This window comes from Sturnira hondurensis, unplaced genomic scaffold (assembly GCF_014824575.4).
Source record: "Sturnira hondurensis isolate 20B ecotype Veracruz unplaced genomic scaffold, ASM1482457v3 Scaffold0003201, whole genome shotgun sequence".
In the NCBI taxonomy this organism is placed as follows: Eukaryota; Metazoa; Chordata; class Mammalia; order Chiroptera; family Phyllostomidae; genus Sturnira; species Sturnira hondurensis.
The window spans coordinates 1249791-1271829 of NW_028075832.1; the positions used below are offsets into that span (position 1 = coordinate 1249791).

Sequence of the window (22039 nt, forward strand, 5' to 3'; positions counted from 1 at the left end):
ACAGACTCATAGATGGAAAGCAGATGACAACTGGGGGTGGGGCAGGGGGTGGTTAGTGGATCAAGGAAAAATAACTCGTGGACAATAGTGTGGTGATTGTGGGTGGTGGGGGTTGTAAGAGGGTTGAATGGTAATGGGGAAAAAAAGACTGAATAAAAAAATAAATCACTCCTACACTCCACTTTACAGTGCACCGGTCAGGTCAAGCTTTAAAAATAGAGAGCGTAGTACCTTCCAGATGCCAGGGTGAAAGCAAAAACAGAAGCCAAGTAAATCCATAGCTATGGCCCTAAACTTCCAAATCTTGCCTCAGAATTTGATGGGGCCCCTGCCATGCTACAGGCAGCGAGCGGCTTCCTCAGAGAAAGAAGAGTCACCATCAGGAGAAATGGTAGGGGCAGAACCAACTCGCAAGGGGATAAGTGATTCTAGGGAGGGGAATCGACTATGACTCGCTCAGGAGGTTTTCCCCCCTCCCACTCAGAGTCTAGCTTCAGTTCCTCAGAGGTGCCACTGAGAGGCCGATAAACCCTGCACAGGCAAGGGTTTGTATCACAGGAGAAGAACCCCCAAACATGAATCTCAGAGCGACTCCCTTGGAAGATCTGTTTAAAGCATAAATAGCCTCACAGTGTTCTGTTAGGACAGACGAGAGGTCAGGTGTTCTTTCCCCAGTTCAAACGGACTGTTAAGAAGTGGAACAAGCTCCCCTCTTAACCAATGACCTGTGGCTGAGGGTGAAGGCCCCACCAAGGTAGAAGAAACGAATTAATCAAACTCAACAGGGTGAGAGACAGAAGGCCCTGAGGAAGCACACTGTGCCCGAGCCACCTGCAAGTTCTTGATGTGAACTGCTCTTTCGAACTTTGGGTTTGTGAAGAACATGGCACATGGAGCCCAGAACCTGGAGCAAGGCAGAGTCAAGGAACCTGTGGCTGTGCAACAAAGTGGGTAAATGACAAAAACACTTCCTTTTATTATGTAAAATCTACACCACACTATATTTTGTGTTCTGAGGCTGCCCTAAACACAGATGAAAGATTATTTTTACTTTAAACATCAGCTTCGTCATTGCATGTCTGAATAACAGATGCAAGGACCGACGACACACACTCCGAAATACCTGGAACTCCCCCAAGCCCCCAACCTGTCTGTGGCCCCGCCTCTTCCAGTCAGGCATACCCAGGATTCCCCTCTTCTCAGGCCCAGATGTCCAGCTTTTCAAATGCTGTTATGGAGCATGAGAGAAAAAACAAGATTTTCAGAAGAGAATGACCTGTTTTCTTAGAAAAGAGCTTCTAGCCCATCAGACTCATTCAAGGGTGAACTTCGTTTTTAGAGTAGAAATCTAATGTTTTTAAAAACAACCATAAAACCCAGAGCCAGCGGTCACTCTTGGACTTTGTGACCTCTAAGGCCCGCGCAGAATGGCTGACATGCTGGGCTGGTGTGCTGCTCGCCCCTGTGCTGGGCACCAAGGGTGGGGGGGCCACGTGCTCTGGTTCCCCACCCACTAGCTCAGAATAGCCACGCCATTCTATTCTGATTCTTCCTTTATCATACACTTATCTTAGGGAGCCTCTGAAGCCCACTTCAGAATGAGGCTATCTTTGCTAAAATGACATGCTGGCAAAGCATATAGCAGCAGGCAAGCATGGGTGGTTTGAGCTCAGTCCCTGGAGAAGAATTCACAGACAGGGCACGGAGAAGGGGCTACGTGATGGTGGAGTTCAACCCTTGATTCTGAAGGGAGGACCAAGGACCACACAGGTAAAGTGTTTTAGCCAAGGCCCATCAGAGCCAAGACAAAACCTCCTAAGCCAGGGCTGCTGCCACCCAACCTGGGCTATAATCCACTGCGCAGCTTTCTGTCAAACAAGTGGAGGCTGTGGGTTTGCCTACCCAGGAGCCACGGGCTGCAGAGAGCACCGCCTCCAGGCTCACTGTTCTCTCCCGGCTGATGCCACCAAGGGGAGTCATCGGTCGCCTGCCTCAACACAGCAAGATTTGCTTCGTTAAAAAAGTGCCCCATCACTACAATACAGGCTGTTACTCACCAGGCAACAAGCTGTGAGTCTCTTCTACGAGACTTTCCCACCTACAGTGAAGCAGGTATGTGCCCAAGCCCGGGCAAGTAGAAACCGCGTGGCTCAAACGGTGGCGGTGTCCCCTAGACGACGCTCCCTGAGAGCCATTTACAATTTTCTGGTGGTCACATTACAATGTAAAAGAGAAACAGGCAACATCAGCTTTAATATCTTATCTAACCCAAGGCATCCGAAGTGCCGTTCTTGTGATATAGAGTCAATATAAAATTTGAGATTTCATTCTAAATGATATTCCTTTAGTGATTTGTTAACAGACCTTGTCTTTTGTTGTTGCTAAGGAACGCCGACTGTGGACTCCTGCAGCCAACATGCCCAAAGCCACAGCCACGGCACTCAGACACTGGGCAGGTAAAACACGCTGGACGCCACAAAGGGCACCTGCTGGAGGTTTGGAACTCTCAAGGCAAGACTAAGAAGGCAGTTTGTCCACACAGTCCATGAAAGACAACAGAAGGCAGAAGATTTTAAGGTCGCACCGCTAAGTACCAGGGTTCCACGAAACCAGATTGGATGGCAACACCTCATCTTCAGTCTCCCCCTTTGTGCCCCACGGGCTTTCCTGAAAGGGCACTTTCGGAGGAAAACGTGGGAAATGCAACAGTGCGGCGACACACTACGTAACAAACGGGCTCGGTCCCCATGTCAGCCTTTCCTCTCTAGTACCATCTGTAACACTTTACCAATCCAGGTCACTCTGAGTATGGAGTTTTACACTGAGCTTTACCAGGCCACATCACGACCATTCTCCTAAACCACCATCTCCAAACACACGGACTCTGGCAGCCACGGGGATTTTGATGAAGATGTCCCCTAACCACAAACTCCAGCCTCCCTCACACTTGAAGTAATCACATTCATTCAGTCACTCAAAAAACTATGGACCTGCCCTGGCCAGGAAGCTCAACTGGTTGGAGCATCGCCCCGTACGCCAAAAGGTTGCAGGTTCAATTCCCCGTTGGAGACGCACACCGGAGGCAACTGGTTGAGGTTTCTCTCACATCTCTCTCTCTCTCAAATCAAAATAGCATATTCTTAGATGAGGATTTTTAAAAAGCTCAAAAAATATTGACTGAGCAACTACAGACCAAGCAGCACTGTGGGTATCAGGGATAAATTGGCAAACAGAATAGACAGGGGTCTTTGCTCTCATAGTTTAAATTCTAGAGAAGATGGACAATATGCATACAGTGTCAGGTGCTAAAAAATGACAGGAAAAATGCCAGGGGAGGGGCACGTAATGATTTTAGTCTACCCTGTTATGTATTAGGTTGAACCACATGAAACCGAATCTCCATGCATTTCTAGTTTATAGCACGGCTGACTTCATATGGGTGAATCTGACAGTCTCATTTCCCATGGAAACAATCAGGAATGCTTCCAATGACTACAAATTACAACGAATCCCTGGAAGGCAGAAGACACACAGAACTGGGATGGACATACAGAACTGGTGTGGACAAACTTCCTCCCTTAACAGAAGACAGAGGAGAGGCACTGGGAACAATAAGCTCAGAGATAACAGATGGAAGGAGCAGAGTGACGGACTGAGGGGTGTGACTGAACAGGGGACTTTGGCAGGACCCACCAAATGTTTTACACTCCCTGGCACTTCTCTCCGCCTCCAGATCAAGGTGCAGAGCAGTCGCCTGTCTCCATGTGGAGCACCCTGGGAGCACCAGGAACAGGGCGGGGTGGAGGATGCACAGGAATCCCCACCAGACTCCCACTTTCTCTTGTGATTTCTTCAACTACTTCTAGAGGCAGAAGCAGCTCAGGATCTTGGCAGCCTGTTATTGTTTTACGTGGGGGTTAAAGAAAATGTTATATATTACTTGTGCCAGTAACACAAAATCCCTAGCTCCTGAGCCAACTGTGGATCTTCACATCAGGAGCAGACAAGCAGACATTCCATGTCTCCTGCTACGACGCAGAGGGCTCCCGCCAAGCACGTGCACCTGGCTCTGATCAGGCCTCCAGACCCGACCACTGACTCGGGCTGCAACAGGAGACAGTGGAAGACACCAAAGACACACAGGGATGCAATCAGCAAACGCAGCTTGTGGAGAAAGTCCCCAGCACAAGAAAGGGAACAAGGGGAAGGAAACCTCTGGACAAAGAAGCTCATTGACACGCTATGTGTGTAACCAGCGGGCCTCCTCCCGCCCTTTCTTCGACAAAATCAATTATAAAAAGAAAGCATGTGAGACAACAGGGGAAAGAAGAACATTGCCCAGACATCTAATACTGAGGGAACATTGAATAACTTTTTGTTTTTTAAATACTCTGCACTTTTCAAAGTTAGAAACTGCAGTGAATTGATAAATGTTGAACCTGGGAATTAGGAACTTGAGAGTTTAGGATTGTTATTCTATTTCGTATTTGTTGAAAACCTCCCCAAAATAAAAAGCTTAAAATAAGTCTGTGGGTCTGTACCCCCGCTCCAAGCCTCCATACATTGTTCATTTGGGCTGGAAATGACCTTACCAGCACCTAAGGTGTCCCAGAGGACTGCTCACCTGTCGATGAACTGGTCAATGATAACAATATCGCCGGGCTGAATCTCCTCCCTCAAGGAGCCGCAGGCTGTGGTCACCAGGACATGCGTGCAGCCCTCCTCCTTCAGGGCCCACACGTTCGCCTGGTAGTTGACGTTGGAAGGCATGATGGTGTGCTGCCTCCCGTGCCTGCGGGAAGGGTCAACGTGGTGGGTGAGACAACGGCACATTTTAATTGTTCGAAAAGAACACTAGTTCACAGTGGTGCCTTCTAGCCTTTTCCGCCAAGGAAGGTGCTTTCATCGGCAGAGGGAAAAGAGAGGCTGGATGATAACCAGTCAACTCTACAGTGCAGGCCGGCTTTCCATTCTGTATATTTATTTTCCTACCAAGTACAGGTAATAATTTACTTAGAATGCCCTCTCTACGAAGATGTATTGTGTCTATTTTCTGGGGCACCAACACTTCCCAGTTCTGAGGCATCTGTTCTCCCACGAGCCACGGCACAAAAGATAAGAGATGCCAATAAAGGCAGACAAAGTAGCAATAAAAACTCGGGTTTCCAGTTGAACCTCTCCATTCCTTCTGCCCCATTTCCCAAATAAGTTACTGAACTGTTTAGAATATGAGAGTTCCCAGTTGTTTATGATGACATTGGAAGGATTCCTCTGAGAACAGATCACCTCACACATGGCCCATATTATAGGCTGAACTGGGACCCTTCCTTTACCCGTTGAATTCCTAACCCCCAGCACAAGCAGACTGTGACCATATTCGGAGACGGGATCTTTAATAGGGGAATTGGCCTGGCTGGTGTGACTCAGTGGATTGAGCACGGGCCTGTGAACCAAAGGGTCGCCAGTTCTATTCCCAGTCAGAGCACATGCCTGGGTTGCAGATCAGGTCCCCAGTAGGGACTGCACGAGAGGCAGCCACACACTGATGTTTCTCTCTCTTTCTTTCTCCCTCCTTTTCCCTTACTCTAAAAAAAAAAATAAAAGCCTTAAAAAAAAAGAACAGTAATTAAGTTAAAATGAAGTCATTAGGGTGCGCCCTAATTGAACATAAATGGTACTTTTAGAAAAAGAGAAAATCTGGAGACATACAAAGAAGGCACAACATGGCAAAATACAGGAAGATGGTCATCACAAGGCAGAAAGACCCAGAACAGATCCTTCTCTCATGCCCACAGAAGAAACTGATCCTGCTGACACCTTGCCACTAGGTAGATCTGAGACTTATTTCCAACCAATAGGAGGCAGCAAAGCTGACACTGGGAGTCATGCCCAAGGTCAGGCTCCACCCTGACAGCAGAGACTCTCCGGCTGGCCTCGAAGGAGAAGGCTGGTCTCATGAACCACCTGCCCATGGAGAGGGACACGTGGTGGAGAATGTGGACAGCCTCTAGGAGCCGAAGGCCTCAGACCTACAGCCTCGAGGAACTGAATTCTGCCAGCCACCATGTGTGCCTGAGGGCGGATCTGGGGCCCCAGATGAAAACAAACCCTTGAATCTACCTTGTGTGACCCCAAACAGAGGATCTAGCTAAGCTATGCCTTCATCACTGACCTCTGGAAACTGAGATCACGTGTGCGGTTTTAAGCTGCTAACTTTGCAGTAATTTCTTATGCAGCAACAGAAAACTAATACATGTAGCTTCTAGCAATGTGGTAACAAATTATTTTCTCTCTCTATAATCTAGAACCACACTAGACTTGTCAAGGAAACACGGGTGTGGAAACCATGGAGAACCCACTTCAGGGATCCAACCCACTTCTCACAAACTTAGAACTGTAGTAACATTCACAAGGTCATGAATGAAGCAGTTTTTCTTTATCTTGTTAAGTAGAGAGAAAAAAACAACAACAGAAGAAACACTTCCTCTTGCAGCCCGAAGTGAAGGAAACCAGAGCTTCACGTTTAGTCAAACTGATCCCTCGCAGGCTGGTCCTAAGGCAGGTCTAACTTAGCCCCAGAACCGGAAGTGGTCAGTAAAAGTGACGGAAACGCTTTGGCTCCCTCCACACACAAAACTCTTTCCAGATTTTAAGTCAAATTCAAATTCTCCTTGGGCAGTAACACTCAAAAAAGCTTAAAATACCTTACCTTGCAAGGAGGACGCAATCAACATTCTTTATCTTCCCCAAAATTAAGGCATCAGAAGGCTGCACATAATGAATAATGGTTATGACTCAGTGATTTGAAAACATGTATAAACAATTAAAAAGCTGTCACTTAATTGTTCGACCTTGAAAAGATTCATGGATACTTGGAGTTTGAAGATACACTTTGAAGAAGTAAGAGTGTAGATGTGATAGATAATCAGTCAATAAATATTTACTGAGCCCTTTACAAGCAGAGGACTGGCAAGGCTGCCACAGCTGCGAGGGTAGGTGTCATTCAGGGAGACCTATTTGTAGCAAGCACCCCAGGGGGACTCTGACAGCAGAATGGTCAAATACAGCTGTGTTGAGGCACCTGTCAGGTGTGAGAGGGAGACACAGAGGAGAGGGGAGGCTGCCGTCAGGGGATTTAAGGACCCAGCACCAGAGCTGTTTGCTCTGCTAACCAGCTAGGAGACAGTCATGGATGCCCCGAGGTGATGGAGGGGAAGGTTCTGAGATTCTGGGGTGTGAAGAAAAAAGAAGGCAAAGAAGTAAACCAAGCTTAAAGCACAACTTGGGGGACATGAAGTCACTGTAAGAATTTGGCTGAAAAAGAGGGCTGGGCTGGGACTGGCAGGTGCAGGATCTTCACAGTAGGATCAAAGAACAGCGATGTGTGGAAGTTACACTGCGAAGTCAGGAGGCAGGCACCCGACCCGAGCTGGATGACTCGGGGGCTGGGAGAGCAAACTGCCTCTTCTAATAGAGAAGGAGGGTTTTATTTCCAGTTTGGCTATGCAGTTGTGCTATGAATCCCCAAGACGTCCCCCACCCTGGGCCAGGGCTTTACTTCATTCGACACTCCCTCCCACGGTCCATTTTCTAGATGACTGTGATGTGTGACCTATCTGCTCTGAATTAGCAACTGATTTAAATGCTTTAAATGCAGAGAACTGAAGGGTACAGTTGCTATGTCTGAAATGAGTAGCTGGCTTCTAGGAATATAAAGTGAGAAGTAATATAAAGTGTGCATGTTCAGAATAGGACAGTGCAAGACATCCCGAGGGGCTGGCAGAACCCACTGACAGGACTCCCCACCCCCCCTCAGCTTGGGGCAGGCAGTCCTGGGTGAATAAGACAAAAGCAATAAAAAAATTTTTTTAACTGAACAATGAAGTCAGCAAAGAAGCAGGAAAAAGCTAGTGTGTCTCCAGTAACTGGGTATTAACCTTGCCAAATGGCGTATCCACATACTTCTCGGTTCTTCCTTCTAAGATTTCTGGATCATCCAGGCCTGTTCCACCAATTATTCCAATCTAAGGGAGGAAAGAAAGGTATCATATTTTTTTCATTAGAAAACAAAATCATTATTTTAAGCAAACTTGTTTACTCATATGCTGCTCCTCTGCATTCCTGCTAAGCCCTGGTTATTTAAAAAAATCTGAAATTGCTGAAAAACAGTCATTCAACAAAACATTTGAAGGCCACCTGTATTCCAGAAATAACCAAAATGTGGGTCACCTTTTTGGACTTTACCACATTTATTGCTGGTAATTTGAAAAATCAGCAGTGAACGGCAGGTACTTTAATTAGTTTAAACAGAAAACCAAACTTAAAAATAGGCAAATGTGGTTGCAGAAAGTACTCTCTGATTTTCCATTCTCTACCAAATGGGCTATAGAATAAACAGTATTCGAAAAACTGCTGAGATAGAAAATGTTCTGTACAGCCACTTGGTAATGCCTTCTCATTGGCCCATTAGTTAAAGGAACAAGAAAGAGCCCTAGCCGGAGTGGCTCAGTTGCTTGGAGCAAGGTCCCTTACACCAAAAGGTCGCAGGTTCGATTCCTGGTGAGGGCACATACCTAGGCTGTGGTTCAATCCTCACCAGTGTGTGGGAGGCAGCCAGTCGCTATTTCCCTCTCACATCAAAGTCTGCTCCTCTCATTCTCTCTCCCCGCTTCTCTAAAATAAATAAGCCCATCTGAAGAAACAAGACAGATTTTCTCTCTTTCCTGTGCCACTAAAATCAGAGCCGTCGGGGACCACAGGTAGAAGAGTGTGGAATAGCATGAAAAGTTAGCCTCACATATACTTACAAAACCCAAATGTAAATATAAATCATTCAAAGTAGTCCTAACTTAAAAAAAAATCCCAGTGCTGCCTTGCACTTTCCAGAAAACAACTGAATAGTCCTTGTCTTCAGGGACTACTCGGAGTTAGAGAAACCAGGGGCTGTTGTCTAGACTTAATCTAATTTGATGACTAAGAAACACAAACAAGAACGATTACAAAGATAACTAAAATATTAACTAGCCAGCTAATTAAAAATTAAATAAATGAAATCGTTAGGAAGGTTGCTCCCGAGGGGAATGCAGTGGCCCCACTCTTGGACTCGCGGGCACAGCACCCTGCAGAGCTCAGGCCTGCCGTGGGCCTGTGGCTCTGGGGCCAGGGCCACTACACCCCCCCCCCCAGACAGACCGGCACCTCTTCATCCTGGGAGATCCACTACTCCAATCCTCCGGACTCCCCAGCGACCCTGCCCTGTAGAGCTTAGGTTCCCAGCAGAATCTTGGTATTTAAATCGCCAGCAACTGCCCGGGCTGGGTAGCTCAGGGCGTCGTCCCAATATGCCAAGGTTGCAGGTTCGATTCCCAGTTAGGGCACATACAAGAAGCAACCAATGAGTGAGTAAATTCATTGGTGGAACGGCAAATCAATGCCTCTCCTTCTAAAAGTCAATAAATAAAAAATGTTAAAAACTGTCAGCAACAGGCAACAGAAATGACAATTGACTAAGAAACCTAATGGAAATTGACCTGAACATTTTTTTTTCAATTGAAAAGCTTTAAATCTTTTGTCACTTGAGAAAAATTCCCACTAAATGGAAGAAAGTAGCTCCTTGGGAAAAAAAATTCATGAGTTAAGAATTAACTGAACATCTGAGTACTTTCCAGATCAGGTCAGCTGATTTATATTAATGTAAGTGAAAATATAAAATTAATATACAAGGGAAAAAGGTTACCTTTTTGGCCCTCAGTTTCCTCAAGAAAAAAAGTCAACAAAAGAGAAAATCGGGCCATTTGGTAAGTAAGACTCTGCTGAAGACCTGGCTATTAAATGATGTAGAACTCTGTCCCAACTTCCTCAAGTGCCTAACCAGTTTTTAAAAATCTATGTCAACCCCATGTCTTTATCGGGCTATAATTTTTAACATCAAAGGTACAGACTAACCACTTTGCCACATTTAGTGTTTTCAAATCAACTGAAATATTCACTCAAGTGAGTACATTTAAATCATGCCAGTCCAACTGAAATTTTTTTTTTTTTTTAAAATCACAGTTTCATGCGATCCTAACCCATCCTCTGGCTGGCTTCTCCATTTTATCCTTCATTCCAAGTACCTCTGAAGCACCACAGATCACAGGGGACTAGTAACCGTCTGGCACATGCCCCACGCCCCACGCCCCACGGAACTGAACTGCTAACTCTGAAATTATTCTCGGTGTAATCTTCAGGGATTCTGCCACTGTGAAAACTTCCATTTATTTTTAAACTTATGACCATTTTGACTTGGCTGTTTCTGGATGTTCCCTGGGGCATCACATCTCACATTCTGGACTCTCAGACCCATATACACAAAACACACCTGTTTTGAAACAATGCTCAGATAAAAATTCTAATAGGGATCCTACTGAAGTTCAGGGCCATTGAGTCCATCCTCAGCAGCCCCAAGCTTCAGTCCACACCACACTGGCTACACGATGACCTTGCATTAGGGAGCTGGTCATTCAGCCCTCCGCAAGGAACACGTAGTACTGGGCATGAAAGCAAGGGTTGCTCCTGCTAGCCAGAAAGGCCAGGATGTGGTCTCCGGCCCTGGAATTATCTACAGGAGAGTCCATCCAGTCCCCAAACTGGTTCTAGTTGTTTATGCAAACACTTACCTTACAAGGGATACAAAACAAGTGTAGCAAGTGAATACTGCCACCCCAGGGAATTGAATTTCTAACCATTTTCATGCAGCTGTAGAGTGAGGCTGTAGTGCCAAGACGTGGCAATGTCGCCACCTGCTGGCCCCACAGTAAATTACAACTAGGATGAAACTTCCAAGCAGGGATAGCCTAATTTTGCAACTTCTAAATTCAAATCAACTCAATACCAGCATTGGTAATGTTTTGATGAAAAAAAAAAAAGTAACAATGCTTCCCTAAAGGTTGTGGGTTCAATCCCTGGTCAGGGCACGTACCTAGGCTCAAGGTTTGATCCCAGGTCGGGAGCAGGGACAGGGTGAGCGCAGGAGGAAACTGATGGATGTTTCTGTCACACTAATGATTGCCCCCACCTCCTCCTGCCACATCCTCTCCCTCAGTCTCTCTAAAAGTCAATAAACATATCCTCAGATGAAGATATAAAAAATAACTGTATCTGAGCTATTACATGTCACGGGCACTATGCTAAGTGCTTCAGCGGCCTTACCTCATTTGACCTTCACAACTATCTTATAGGACAGACTTTACAGTATTACACCCATTTTACAAAATGAAAAGAGAAAGCATAAAAATTAAAAGCCTTCTCTAAAAGCAAATCACAGGAGTGAAGCTGGAATAGGAACCCTGGTCTTACAAGCTTGACCACTACGATGTGCTACTTTCCAATATCCCCTGGAATTCTTTACAACATCATACCCTATTAGACAATTTGTCTCCATCTTGTGAGAAAACTGATGCTCCGTTTTTTCAGAGAGGTCAAGTTGCAGACCAAGGTCACAGAGCAAATTTAGAAATAGTGATGCTGGGTGTCAGCCCTCCACCTTGGAGGGCTGGGGGACTCTCTGTCAGTGACCTCACACATGTTCAGGAAGCAATGACAATCTTACCAGGCCTCCTGGGCCAGAAGCAACAGCCCTGGGTCTAGGCACATCTTGGCTGGCTGCCTAGGAAATACGATCCAGCACTGAGATGGAACTTCTGGGCCAACTCTGCCCTGCCAGGACTTCTTCATTACACAAGACAAAGTTCTGCATAGGGATTCCTGACCAACTAAGGTCATTGCCAGATTTTAACCATGAGTAATTCATCCCACACTTTCCCACTGACAGCCATCAAGCCAGTGTCCTTAAGAGACAATCTGACTTTTTGAGATACTATGAAAGCATTTTACGTAACTAAATGTTGACTTACTTGGGCAGAATAGTTACTTCCAGCAATGCTGAAAGGGCTCATATTAAACCCTACCCTCTATTTCCCCTGGTAACTGGACCAAGATTCCATATACCCCCATTGGTTTCAGGAACCACACACTACCACTGACATCTGGACACACAACCTAAGGAACTCCAGGGTGGCACTCTCTGAACACCAGAATCCTGAGCAGTCGAGAGTAGCTCCTGCCAAGCGGGTGAGCCACATCTGAGTGTTCAAGCTCAGGAAGCAAAAGAGCCAGAGCTGGAGCTGGCAGCAACCGCCGATCTGAGCTCCTCAGTCCCTCAGCTCTGGCTGCCACTGACAGATTTGGCAAGTGCAGCAGACAGAAGCCCTCCTTATTGAGCCAAACTGGTTTTGAGGCCTCCCAGGGCCTTGATAGATCCCAGAAGTCCAGCTGTATGGGGAGAAAGTGTCTACAGGTCTGCCTGGGTGGGAGGCCTGTTCAAAACCTGCAATAATGTTCATGGAGAGAGCTGGTGGCTCCATCTCTGACAAGATAACCCCTGTATAAGCCACTCCTGTGGGTGAGGATTATGGGCTGAACTGCGCCCCCAGATCTATATGAAGTCCTAACCCACAATACCTCAGAATGTGACTATTTGGGGAAACAGGTTATTTGAAGAGATAGAGTTAAATGAGGTCTTTGCCGGGGGGAGGGGTGGAGAGGGTGGGGGTGCGTTATCCAGCACGATGGGGACCTTATAAGACACTAGGGCACAGACATGCAGAAGGAAAACCACGTAAAGACACAGAAAGGCCCTCTGCTGTCCAAGAAGAGAGGCCTCAGATAAAATCTAATACCTTGATTTTGAACTTCCAGCCTCTAGCATCATGATGAAATAAATTTCTGTTGCTTAAGCCACCCAATCTATGGTACTTCGTTATGGTAGCCCTAATAAACAAGTGAGTAACACTATATTTTGGTCAGAAATAACTGAGAATTTAGAACATCCATAGTTTTTATTTAACCACCTGCAAAGTCAAGATATTATTCTAAGGGGTAGACATCCTCTTGGAGATACGATTCAACTCGTATCTCCTGAAACAGTCAATAATTTTTTGAGGATTTTCCTGAGAGCTTGCTGTATCCTCTAAAGCAGAGGTGGCAAACACAAGGCCTGCAGGCCGAATCAGCCCCCCACCTTGTTTTATCAGGCACGGCACCGAGCTCCTTGCCCCTAGTTAAGGAGCAGTTACATTTGTACAGTCCTAAAATTACATTCGGCCCTTTGAAGGCAACCGCGAGGCTGACATGGCCTCTGCTGAAAGTGCGTTTGACACCCCTGCAGACTTTAGTCTAAAGTGTGCCTTTGCTTGAAGACAGCAGGCTCCTTCTCAGTGTCCCTCCTGGGTCCACTGCTGTATTACTAAACTCACCAGGTAGCTCTCCACACCGAAGCCCAGGCCACGCAGAGATTCCGATGAGTCGGCCGTGGCAGACTTCCTTTATGTAAAACTCCTCAGGTGGATCTAATGTGCAGCCAGGACTGAGCCCCTGCTCCAGGACCTAGCTCCTGCGAAATTCTAATTTTTTTAAAGAAATCCTCACCTGAGGACATTATTTCATTACTTTTTTAAAGACAGAGGAGGGGAGAGAAATACCGATGTGAGAGATAAGCATTGACTGGTTGCTTCCTATACGCACCTGGACCGGGGATTGCATGTGCCCATCCTAGGGAATGCACGCATCCCAACTGGGGACTGAACCTGCAACTTAGGTGTGGCCTTGACCAGGAAAGGAATCTGCAACCCCTCAGTTACAAGATGATGCCCCAACCGAGTTACCCTGGCCAGGGCTAGACGGCATAAATAAATAAACAAACAAACAAACAAACAAACAAACAAAAAAATTTGCGGGGGAGGTGGGGAGAGAAATATCAGTGTGTGGTTGGACAGTAAAATAAATAAATAAACAAACAAACAAACAAACACTTTTATTCATTTTTAGAAAAGATGGGGAGAGAAATACCAGCGCGTGGTTGCCCCTCACGCATTTCCCACTGGGGACCCGGCCCACAACCCAGGCATGAGCCCCAACTGGGAATCCAACTGGCAATCCTTTGGTTTGCAGGCCAGCACTCAATCCACTGAGCCACACCAGCCGGGGCTAGATAGTGAAATTCTAAAATAAGGGCTCTTAGAGTATCTCAGGCTGAACAATAGCCCCGGATAGACATGCTGTGTCCTAATTCCCAGAATCTGTGATTATTACTTCATGTGATTAAAGACTTCGGGATGGGGAAGATTATGCTTGATTATCTTGGCTGGCCTTAAAAGCAATCACAAGGGTCCTTATAAGATGACCAAATATGGACGAAGGTGATGTGATGCCGGGCAAAGAGAGAAAAGGCGATGTGATACAGGTCAAGAGACAAGAAATGCCCATGACCCCTAGACCTTGGAAAAGGCAAGGAAAGAGATTCGTTCTTAGATGCGCCAAGTAACCTGCCCTGCCCTAATGACACCTTGATTCAGCTCCATAGGATTCCTCGAGGACTTCTGACCTCCAGAACTGTAAGAGAATATGTGTGCCTTGTTTTAAGCCATCCAGATTGTGGAAATCCTTACAGCAGTCACAGGAAACTAGCACACTAAGAATCACCTGAAGAGCTGATTAAAGTGCAGATGTTCAGTGTTGGGAACCACCCTGCCTGGCTTCAGGAGCTATAAACCCCCCATGGATAAGGCTGAGTGAGCGACCTTTGGGCTGTGAGCCACTAAGAAGACAAAGCTTATCTCCCTGGCAGGGGGAGCGCTGCTTCTGCTTCATCCATCTCTGGCCCCCAACGCTTGATCAGTTAGTCAGTGATGGGTAAAATTCCTCAAGGGAGGATTGACCTAAGACAGGCATGATCACATGGAGGCCCCAGGGAAGGACTTGGCGGGGGCTACGGAGAAAGGGGATGATGGACCCTTGCCCCTTGGCTTTGACGAAGCCTGAGTCCTGTCTGTCTGTGAGAAGTCGCTGAGAATTCCTTGGCCCTCTGCCTCCTCTGCCTGACTTAAGCCTGAAAACAATGACTGAGGGTGGTGCAGGCCTGTGATGGGAATGGCAGGCTCCCTGAGTGATCAGGCTTGAGAAAGGATATATAAAATCCTGTAAAGCCTGCTTTGATAAGAATGCTCTTAGTTAAATGATAAAGGCCAGAGCAGGAAATGAATTTGTTTTCCCAAAGTTTTGTAGCCTTTTAGCTGATAGACCCTGACTTAGAAGAAGCCCTAATAGTTCTTTCTACTGTTTACTGCCTGATTGTGGTTTATAAGTTGTACCCGAACTCCTGTGCAAAAAACCCAATAAAAGCCTGTCTAGGCAAGGGTCAGGGTGCTCTCCCCTTGAGAGAGTAGCCGTGCTGTCCCTTTTCCTCCACAGGACTCGGTATTCCGTGTGAATTTGTCTCCTGTCTCATCCACGATGCGCGGGCACCATGAGCCGGTGCACACGTCAGTTCAGCCTTTTCTAAGTTCCCTAGGTCAGTGGTTGCCACACCTGAGTGGGCATCTAAACAGACTGAGGTTCCTCTGAGCCCAGATTGCTGGGTTCCTGGGGAATCCCTAGAGCTTCTAATTCAGGACTGAGGTGAGGCCTAAGAATTTGCATTTCTAATATCTACTCAGGTGGGTGCATAACAGCGGAAAATCACCTTACCATTCTTTTGACATTGTTTCTCTTACCGACTAATATGTAGCTTGTAAATAAATAGCATGTTTGCATAAGAATCCTAGGAACTAACTAGGATGTATCAAAAGATACTGTTGTAGACAGCTCTGCCTGGTTTTAGGAATTGTATCTGTACCCCTTGTGGCTAAGGGCAAGGGACAACCTTTGGAATGCCAGCCACAGGAGACAACGCTTGTCTCTGGTAGCAAATGCTGCCTCAGTTCCTCTCCCTGCCCCCAAAGCTTGGTCAGAAGTCAATGACGGGTAAGACCCTTCACATCAGCGGGCAACCTAAGCCAGACCGGATCCCTTGGGAGGCCATCATGGAAGGACTCATGGGGGAGGGGCGCTGCAACAAAGAGCAATGGACTCTCTCTGTGTCCCCCCCCCCCTTTGTCAAAGCCTGAGTCCCCATGTTCTCTGGGAGAAGTGCTTCCTGGCTCTAATCCCCTTAAGCCTGAATACCTGCTGGGGAGAGGTGCAGCTCCTTGCCTTGCTTGAGCTAGAGCGTGTCCTGGGGGAAAATCTGGCATCACAAAGACTTCCTGATAAACCTGTGAAATCTGCTCTGCTAAGAGTACTTTCATTCATATGATAAGGGTCCGAGAGGAAATGAGTATGTCTCCCAAAGTTTCTGCAACTCTCTTCCTGACAGACACTGACTCAGACTCTGAAGCCCTCAGATATCTTTGAAATGTTATCTACTGTTTGATCCTTGCCGCCCTGTATTCCTATGTATTACAACCCAATAAAAGGCTATGGAGGAAGGCGCTCGGGGCCTTTTTCTCCTCGGAGAGACTGGCCACTGCTGGCCTTTGCCTCCCCTGAGAAACAGGCCACCAGCCCACTCCTCCTCCCCAAACAGATCACATCATGTCTCAGCCATTATTCACTCTCCATCTGTGGCACTTGGGGGACCCTCAAGAGAGAAGTCGCCCCCACAAGATACATCCCCCAGCCTTCAGGCATCTCAGCTTTAGGAAATATGCTGACCTTCAACCAGGATGATGTAAAGCCAGAACGACTGGACCATCACTTGCCGTATTGGAATGGACTGTGCTTGTCTGCACGTAAAGGACTTTGCAACCCCCTCCCATGATCTCTTTGTTCTGTTCCTCTCTCCTTCCTTATAAAAACCTCTGCCTCCACTGAGATAGGGAAATGGGCTGAGATGTGAGTCTCCCATCTTCCCAGGAAATGGGCTTTGAGACACGAGTCCCGCATCTTCCAGATGGCTGGCACCTGAATAAACCACTTTCCATGACATCAGCACCTGCCTCTCAACTATTGGCTTTTGTAGCAACAGCCGGCTGGACCTGCATTTTGATTAGTTTTTGGCAACCCTGATGGGACAACACGGACTCCAGGAAGGCCCAGAGGGTCCAGACGAGAGTCCCAGCCACTTGTGGCAGGTTGACCCTGTGTCTGGGATTGCAGAAATTTCCCAGGAACTGCCAAGAGTTCTTTACTTGGGGGACTCTTCCTGCTCTCCCTCTTAAGGTATCAGCCACCTTTAAATGCTTTGCTGGTGAAAGGAAACAGGTTGTTGGTGGGCCAATGAGCCCAGACTGGGTAACTCCCTGGTGTGCACAACCGGGAGCACCTGCCCTACCACTTGGGTTCCTTGTGACCATTTGGGATTTGGTAGGAGTCAACAGGTGCTGCTCAGCAGGAGGAACAATTCAGCAACATGAAGAAAATCGCAGTTCCCAAGGGTGGGATTAGGGTGGAGCACTCTTCTGGTTTGGGTTTGGGTATTATTTGCTTTTCTTGTTGCATACTGCCTTTTAATCGTCTATTAGCTTGGTTTCTCTGTTCCTCTGTAGGAACAAGTCTGTTTCTGTTTGAGAACTCTCAACTTTTCTACTTGTCTGAAACGAAACTTTGGTTACAGTTTTTTGCTTGCTTTCTTATCTTTCAGGAACTTGGTTTGATCTCTGCTGTTTTGTACATACTGGGAATCCTCTGCCTCCGGCATCTGGATCTTGTGAGGGTCATTCGTGGTACTGTAGGTGTGAGACAAGAGTCTAAGGCTAGTCCCAGTCCCCCCTGTTAGAGGATTTGTTTTGAGCATACTCAAGTATTTAAACTTTGTCTTTGCTTTAAATACTGTTCTTGTTTCTATTTTGAAAGGAATGGCTCAGTCTTGATCTCAAATTGTTTTGCCAAAGGTTTGGTATTGGGACAAGATCTCTAATGTACAAACTTTCATGTTGTTACACCATGAGAATTTTACTCAAAAAGGATTACAATTCATGGTTTAAAAAGGGGGGAAAGATCTCATTCTCCTCTCAGACAGAAAAACTAAGAAAAAAATTAGAAAAATGAGTCTTTTAAACATTCTGAATCCTTCTTTTAGATGCCCGAGAGCTATGGTCCCAGGAACAAGCCCAAGGCTGCTGTCTCCCCTGCCTCTCCTCCAGGCTGCTTCAAGTTGCCAAAGGCATTTGATAATAAAACAGCTGACTTTGGAGCACACTTTAGAAATGCAGAAATCGCCAAGAATCCAAATAGATAGTTTATATTAAGTTAATGCCTCTTAAAGTTATTAACGTAAAATATACTTGTTTTTTTGTCTGGGTTTACGAAAAAGTTCATGTTATCTCTGTAAGTGCTGTTGGGGGTGCAAGAGGCAATCACACATTGATGCTTCTTTCCCTCCTTTTATCTCTCCTCTCCCCTCTCTAAAAATAAATAAATCTTAAGAAAAAAGATATCCAGAATTATTAAAATCAAATGCAAGAATGCATTAGTATCGGTCACTATCCCCGCATACCATTCTACCTTCAGCAAAAAACAAGGTCAAAATAAACTTCCTCAAAGCAACACAAATGTCTTTTATCTTGTTTGTCTCTGCTACTCAGGACACAAACCTGGTTGCTCCTACATCTCCTCACCAGGCAGCCTCTGCCTCAGGGACTTAGGCCAGGATCTCTCAACCAAGTGTGAACCAGCCCCCTTGGGGGTGTCTGGAATTCTCGTTGTCACAATGATTTGAAGGAGTGCTACTGGCACATTATGTGTGTGTGTGTGTGTGTGTGTGTGTGTGTGTGTGGTGTAAGTTGGCTGTGGAGCCAAGGATGTACTCAGGATAGTCCTACAAAAGGAGGAATTGTCCTAACCAAAATACCATCATGTCCCTAGGCGAAAAATAAAGGCATGTTGGTCATACCCAACTGGGGCATGCAGGTTGTCCCCCAGTTTCTGAGGGTCACTCAAGGACTTTCAATCTGAAGGCCTTTGCCAACTACACTCAGACAGCCAAGAGATGAACATAAGGGGCCCATTCTCCAAAGTCTAGGCTCCATGACTTACCCATCCCCCTTAGTACCATTTGGTTAACAGCCCATTAACCATCTATAAGGGGACTATACCCTCTCTCTGTCATAGCAACCATGATAAACAAGACTTATTTTTAACTCCCCAGAGTAAAAGCTGGGAAGCTGCCTGGGAAAGCCACACACAGCCCATTGGAGGAGGCCTCCGGAATGCTGTGTCTGAACCCAATGACCTATTCAGCCCTCTGCATGGTCAAGCATACCACCTGCCCATGGCTGATGCTGATGATGGAGGTTCTCCCAGACCTTGGCTGTTGTGCTGTTATTAGAATGGCGGGTGAGCGTCCAGTGAGCACAGGTGGGCAGCTGGCTTTATGCATTCCCTCTACACTCCCTCTAGATCCTTAAGGCTCTGCTCACAATAAAACGGGACACAGAGATCACACGCCACATTAGAAATGCCTCAGAACGCCTACTCGGTGGAATGTCAGGCACTAGGCCCCATTCGGTCACTATCTAGGTCTGACTATATCATGCTGGGCACCCTGGCTGACCTTTTTGAGCCTCAGTTTCAAATCCACAAAGAAGGGTTTGTGTGGCTACCTGGTCTTCAGGAACATTCCAGCTCGACATTCCATGGTCTGGGGACAGGATGTGGTTTTATTAGCCTATTTTTCTCTGGGCATTAGAACCTCCTGTTTTCTATACAGGATGTTGCCTCTGCAGCCTGGGAAGATTGGTGTTAGCACCATGGATTCTCAGCAGCAAAGGCACTATTACCTTTCTAACCTCAAAGAGAGAGAGCAACAGGCTGGCCTAACCTTGTTTATACTTTTTATTAAAAATAATTTTTAAAGATCTTATTCATTTATCTTTAGAGGGGAAGGGAAGGAGAGAAGGAGAGAAATAGCAATGTATGGCTGCCTTTTGTGTGTCCCCTGCTGGGAACTGGCCTGCAACCCAGGCATGTGCAATCGGACCATGGTCCTCTGGTTCATAGGCCCACGCTCAATCCACTGAGCTACACCAGCCAGGGCCTTGTTTATACTTCTTAATTTGAATTTCAGCAGTTTGCGAAGACCAAAAAATACACAGCATTCAATATTTACATCAGGCTCCAATCACAGTTCCCATGCAGTGCCCACTTTCCACTTGAATGCATGGCACTGATTTTTCAGGAAAACTGTGGCAGGGAGAATGCTGAACCAGATTAAAATGAGACTGTTTACAATACCATCCCTCTCTGTTTCTAATATCACTCTAGGTGTAATATTAAAGGTAAGAGTTTCTTGCTTGCCCAATGAAAGCGGTGGCCATGATACCTATCATAATTATTGGAGAAAAGATATTCAAAGTTAATCTCAGCCCCCCCACTTAAAAGCACTACCATGGAATAAATTTCAACCATGCGCTAGCCAGACTATACAATTTTAAACGTCCCAGCAAACCCTGCAGTAAAGTCCCCACTTTATGGATGGGTACCTAAGGAACTCACTTCGCAAACGAATTTCATAAAAATTCTGCTTTGCTCTCCATAATTGGAAAGGGAGAAGCGTTCTACAAACATTTCTGAAAGCAAGATTCTTTTCAAAATTGCAGGAGTGTCATATCTTAGGTGTGACTGCGACACTCCGCACCACACTCCCTTTCATAACCGTCTCATTAAAGGCTGCAAGGGACTAATAACCACTCTGCCTGATTACACGCAGACGGCAGAGATTTGCCTTCTCTCCGGAGCAACCGAGACACACTTGGATAGACGGCGGGCCCCACTCCCTGTCCCCCAAATTTCTCAAGTTAACTGACTCCTTAGCAAATCATAAAGAGCTGAGAAGAGATCTTAAGTGTTATCAATCTTTCCTTATGCACTATAACTCTACACTCTCTCTGGAGACACCAACCAGGAAAGAAATGTTTAAAGGCCCCGGGGAAACTCCGGGCACCCTTCAGAACTCGTGCTCTCCTCTGGCTAAAGATCCTACCTCAACAAGATCTCTAGTACCGAGAGTTCTGAAGTCCGTGAGCACAACGAAACTGATCTCTAACTTTCAAGATTGCAAACAAAGCAGTTCGGAGCCAGAGGCCTACAAACTGGCCGCCGCCTTCTACTCCATTTTGGTGCTGCAAAAGTCTCAGGATGCCTGAAGCACTACTTACTGCAGGGCAAAACTTCAGGGGAAGTCCTACGTTTGCAAGAAAAAGAAAAGCCGGAAGCAAGCAGGCAGTCTCGCCACGTGGGCCGCCGACAGAGAGGAATCACCGCGGAAGCTTGAGCCCAGCAGAGCACGCTGATAGTCTCACCAGCTGCAAGCACACCCCTCCCACAGCCGGACCCATCTCCTGGGAAAGGAGTAGTGCTCGGGAAAGGTCGGAGCGCGGGCGGAACTCTGGTCCACCGCCCTTCTCCAAAGGGCTTGCCCACGTCCTGCGCGGTGAGGATGCAGCTGAGACCAAAGGCGGAGGGGGCGACTTTGCAAGCGGTCCCTCACGCCCCACTCCCCGCCCCTGGCCAAACCCGCCCAGGGTGCGGTGCCTTAGACCTTTCCCACCGAGGCGGGGGCGCAATGCCCGGTGTCTCGGTTCCCTGAGGCAGGAGCAAAGCAACACCAGCAGGGCGGATGGTAGCCGCTGAGATGGCTAATCTCACCTTCACAGCTGTAGGGGCGGCACCTGAGGCCATTTCTGTACCCGCGGGAGGTTGAAGGGTGGGCCCGCGGGGCGTGGGAGCTAAGCGAAGTAGCGGAGCGGGATCGAGCTCGCCCTGCAGGACAGAGCCGTGCAGATTCCGGAGCAGCTTTGGCTCCTCCTCTTCCTCCCCGAAACAGCTGGATTGGCTGCTGGCGTGGGATCTCCCCTCCTCCTCAATTCCAGGTTCCCGCGGTCCGCCCCTTTGCAGACCTTTCTGTTTCTTCCTTGGGGTGTTTGTTTATTTGTTCCACCCCCAACTATAACTAACGGGTTCATGATCATGATAATGGAGACTATTTATTGAGACTTTTATGGTTCCAGATTCTGTGCCCTGCCCTTTAATCACCTCTGTTAACTTTAACAACGCTACAAGGATGAGCCGTACTCTCCGCTCTGCCAGCTCCTAGCTGCCTGATCTGTGAAGTCTGTCTGGTCGGCCTTGCAGTTCTCGCGGGAGAGTGAATCCATCACTAAAAGGGAGCACACTACGGCTTACT

The 22039-nt window shown here is 47.0% G+C and overlaps 1 protein-coding gene across 1 annotated transcript in view; it reads right to left on the reverse strand.

Annotated features, from left to right (window-relative positions):
* The window catches only part of LOC118984064 (S-methyl-5'-thioadenosine phosphorylase), a 54223-nt gene extending 32552 nt beyond the window's left edge, over positions 1-21671 (reverse strand). Inside the window, exons 1-4 of the mRNA XM_037041770.1 lie at positions 21502-21671; positions 7938-8024; positions 6710-6768; positions 4625-4792 (exon numbers count right to left, since the gene is read on the reverse strand). Of these exons, the coding sequence (XP_036897665.1) occupies positions 4625-4792; positions 6710-6768; positions 7938-8024; positions 21502-21534 (347 nt within the window). The 5' untranslated portion in view covers positions 21535-21671. The remainder of the gene's footprint in view (positions 1-4624; positions 4793-6709; positions 6769-7937; positions 8025-21501) is intronic.
* Positions 21672-22039: the final 368 nt, after the last annotated feature.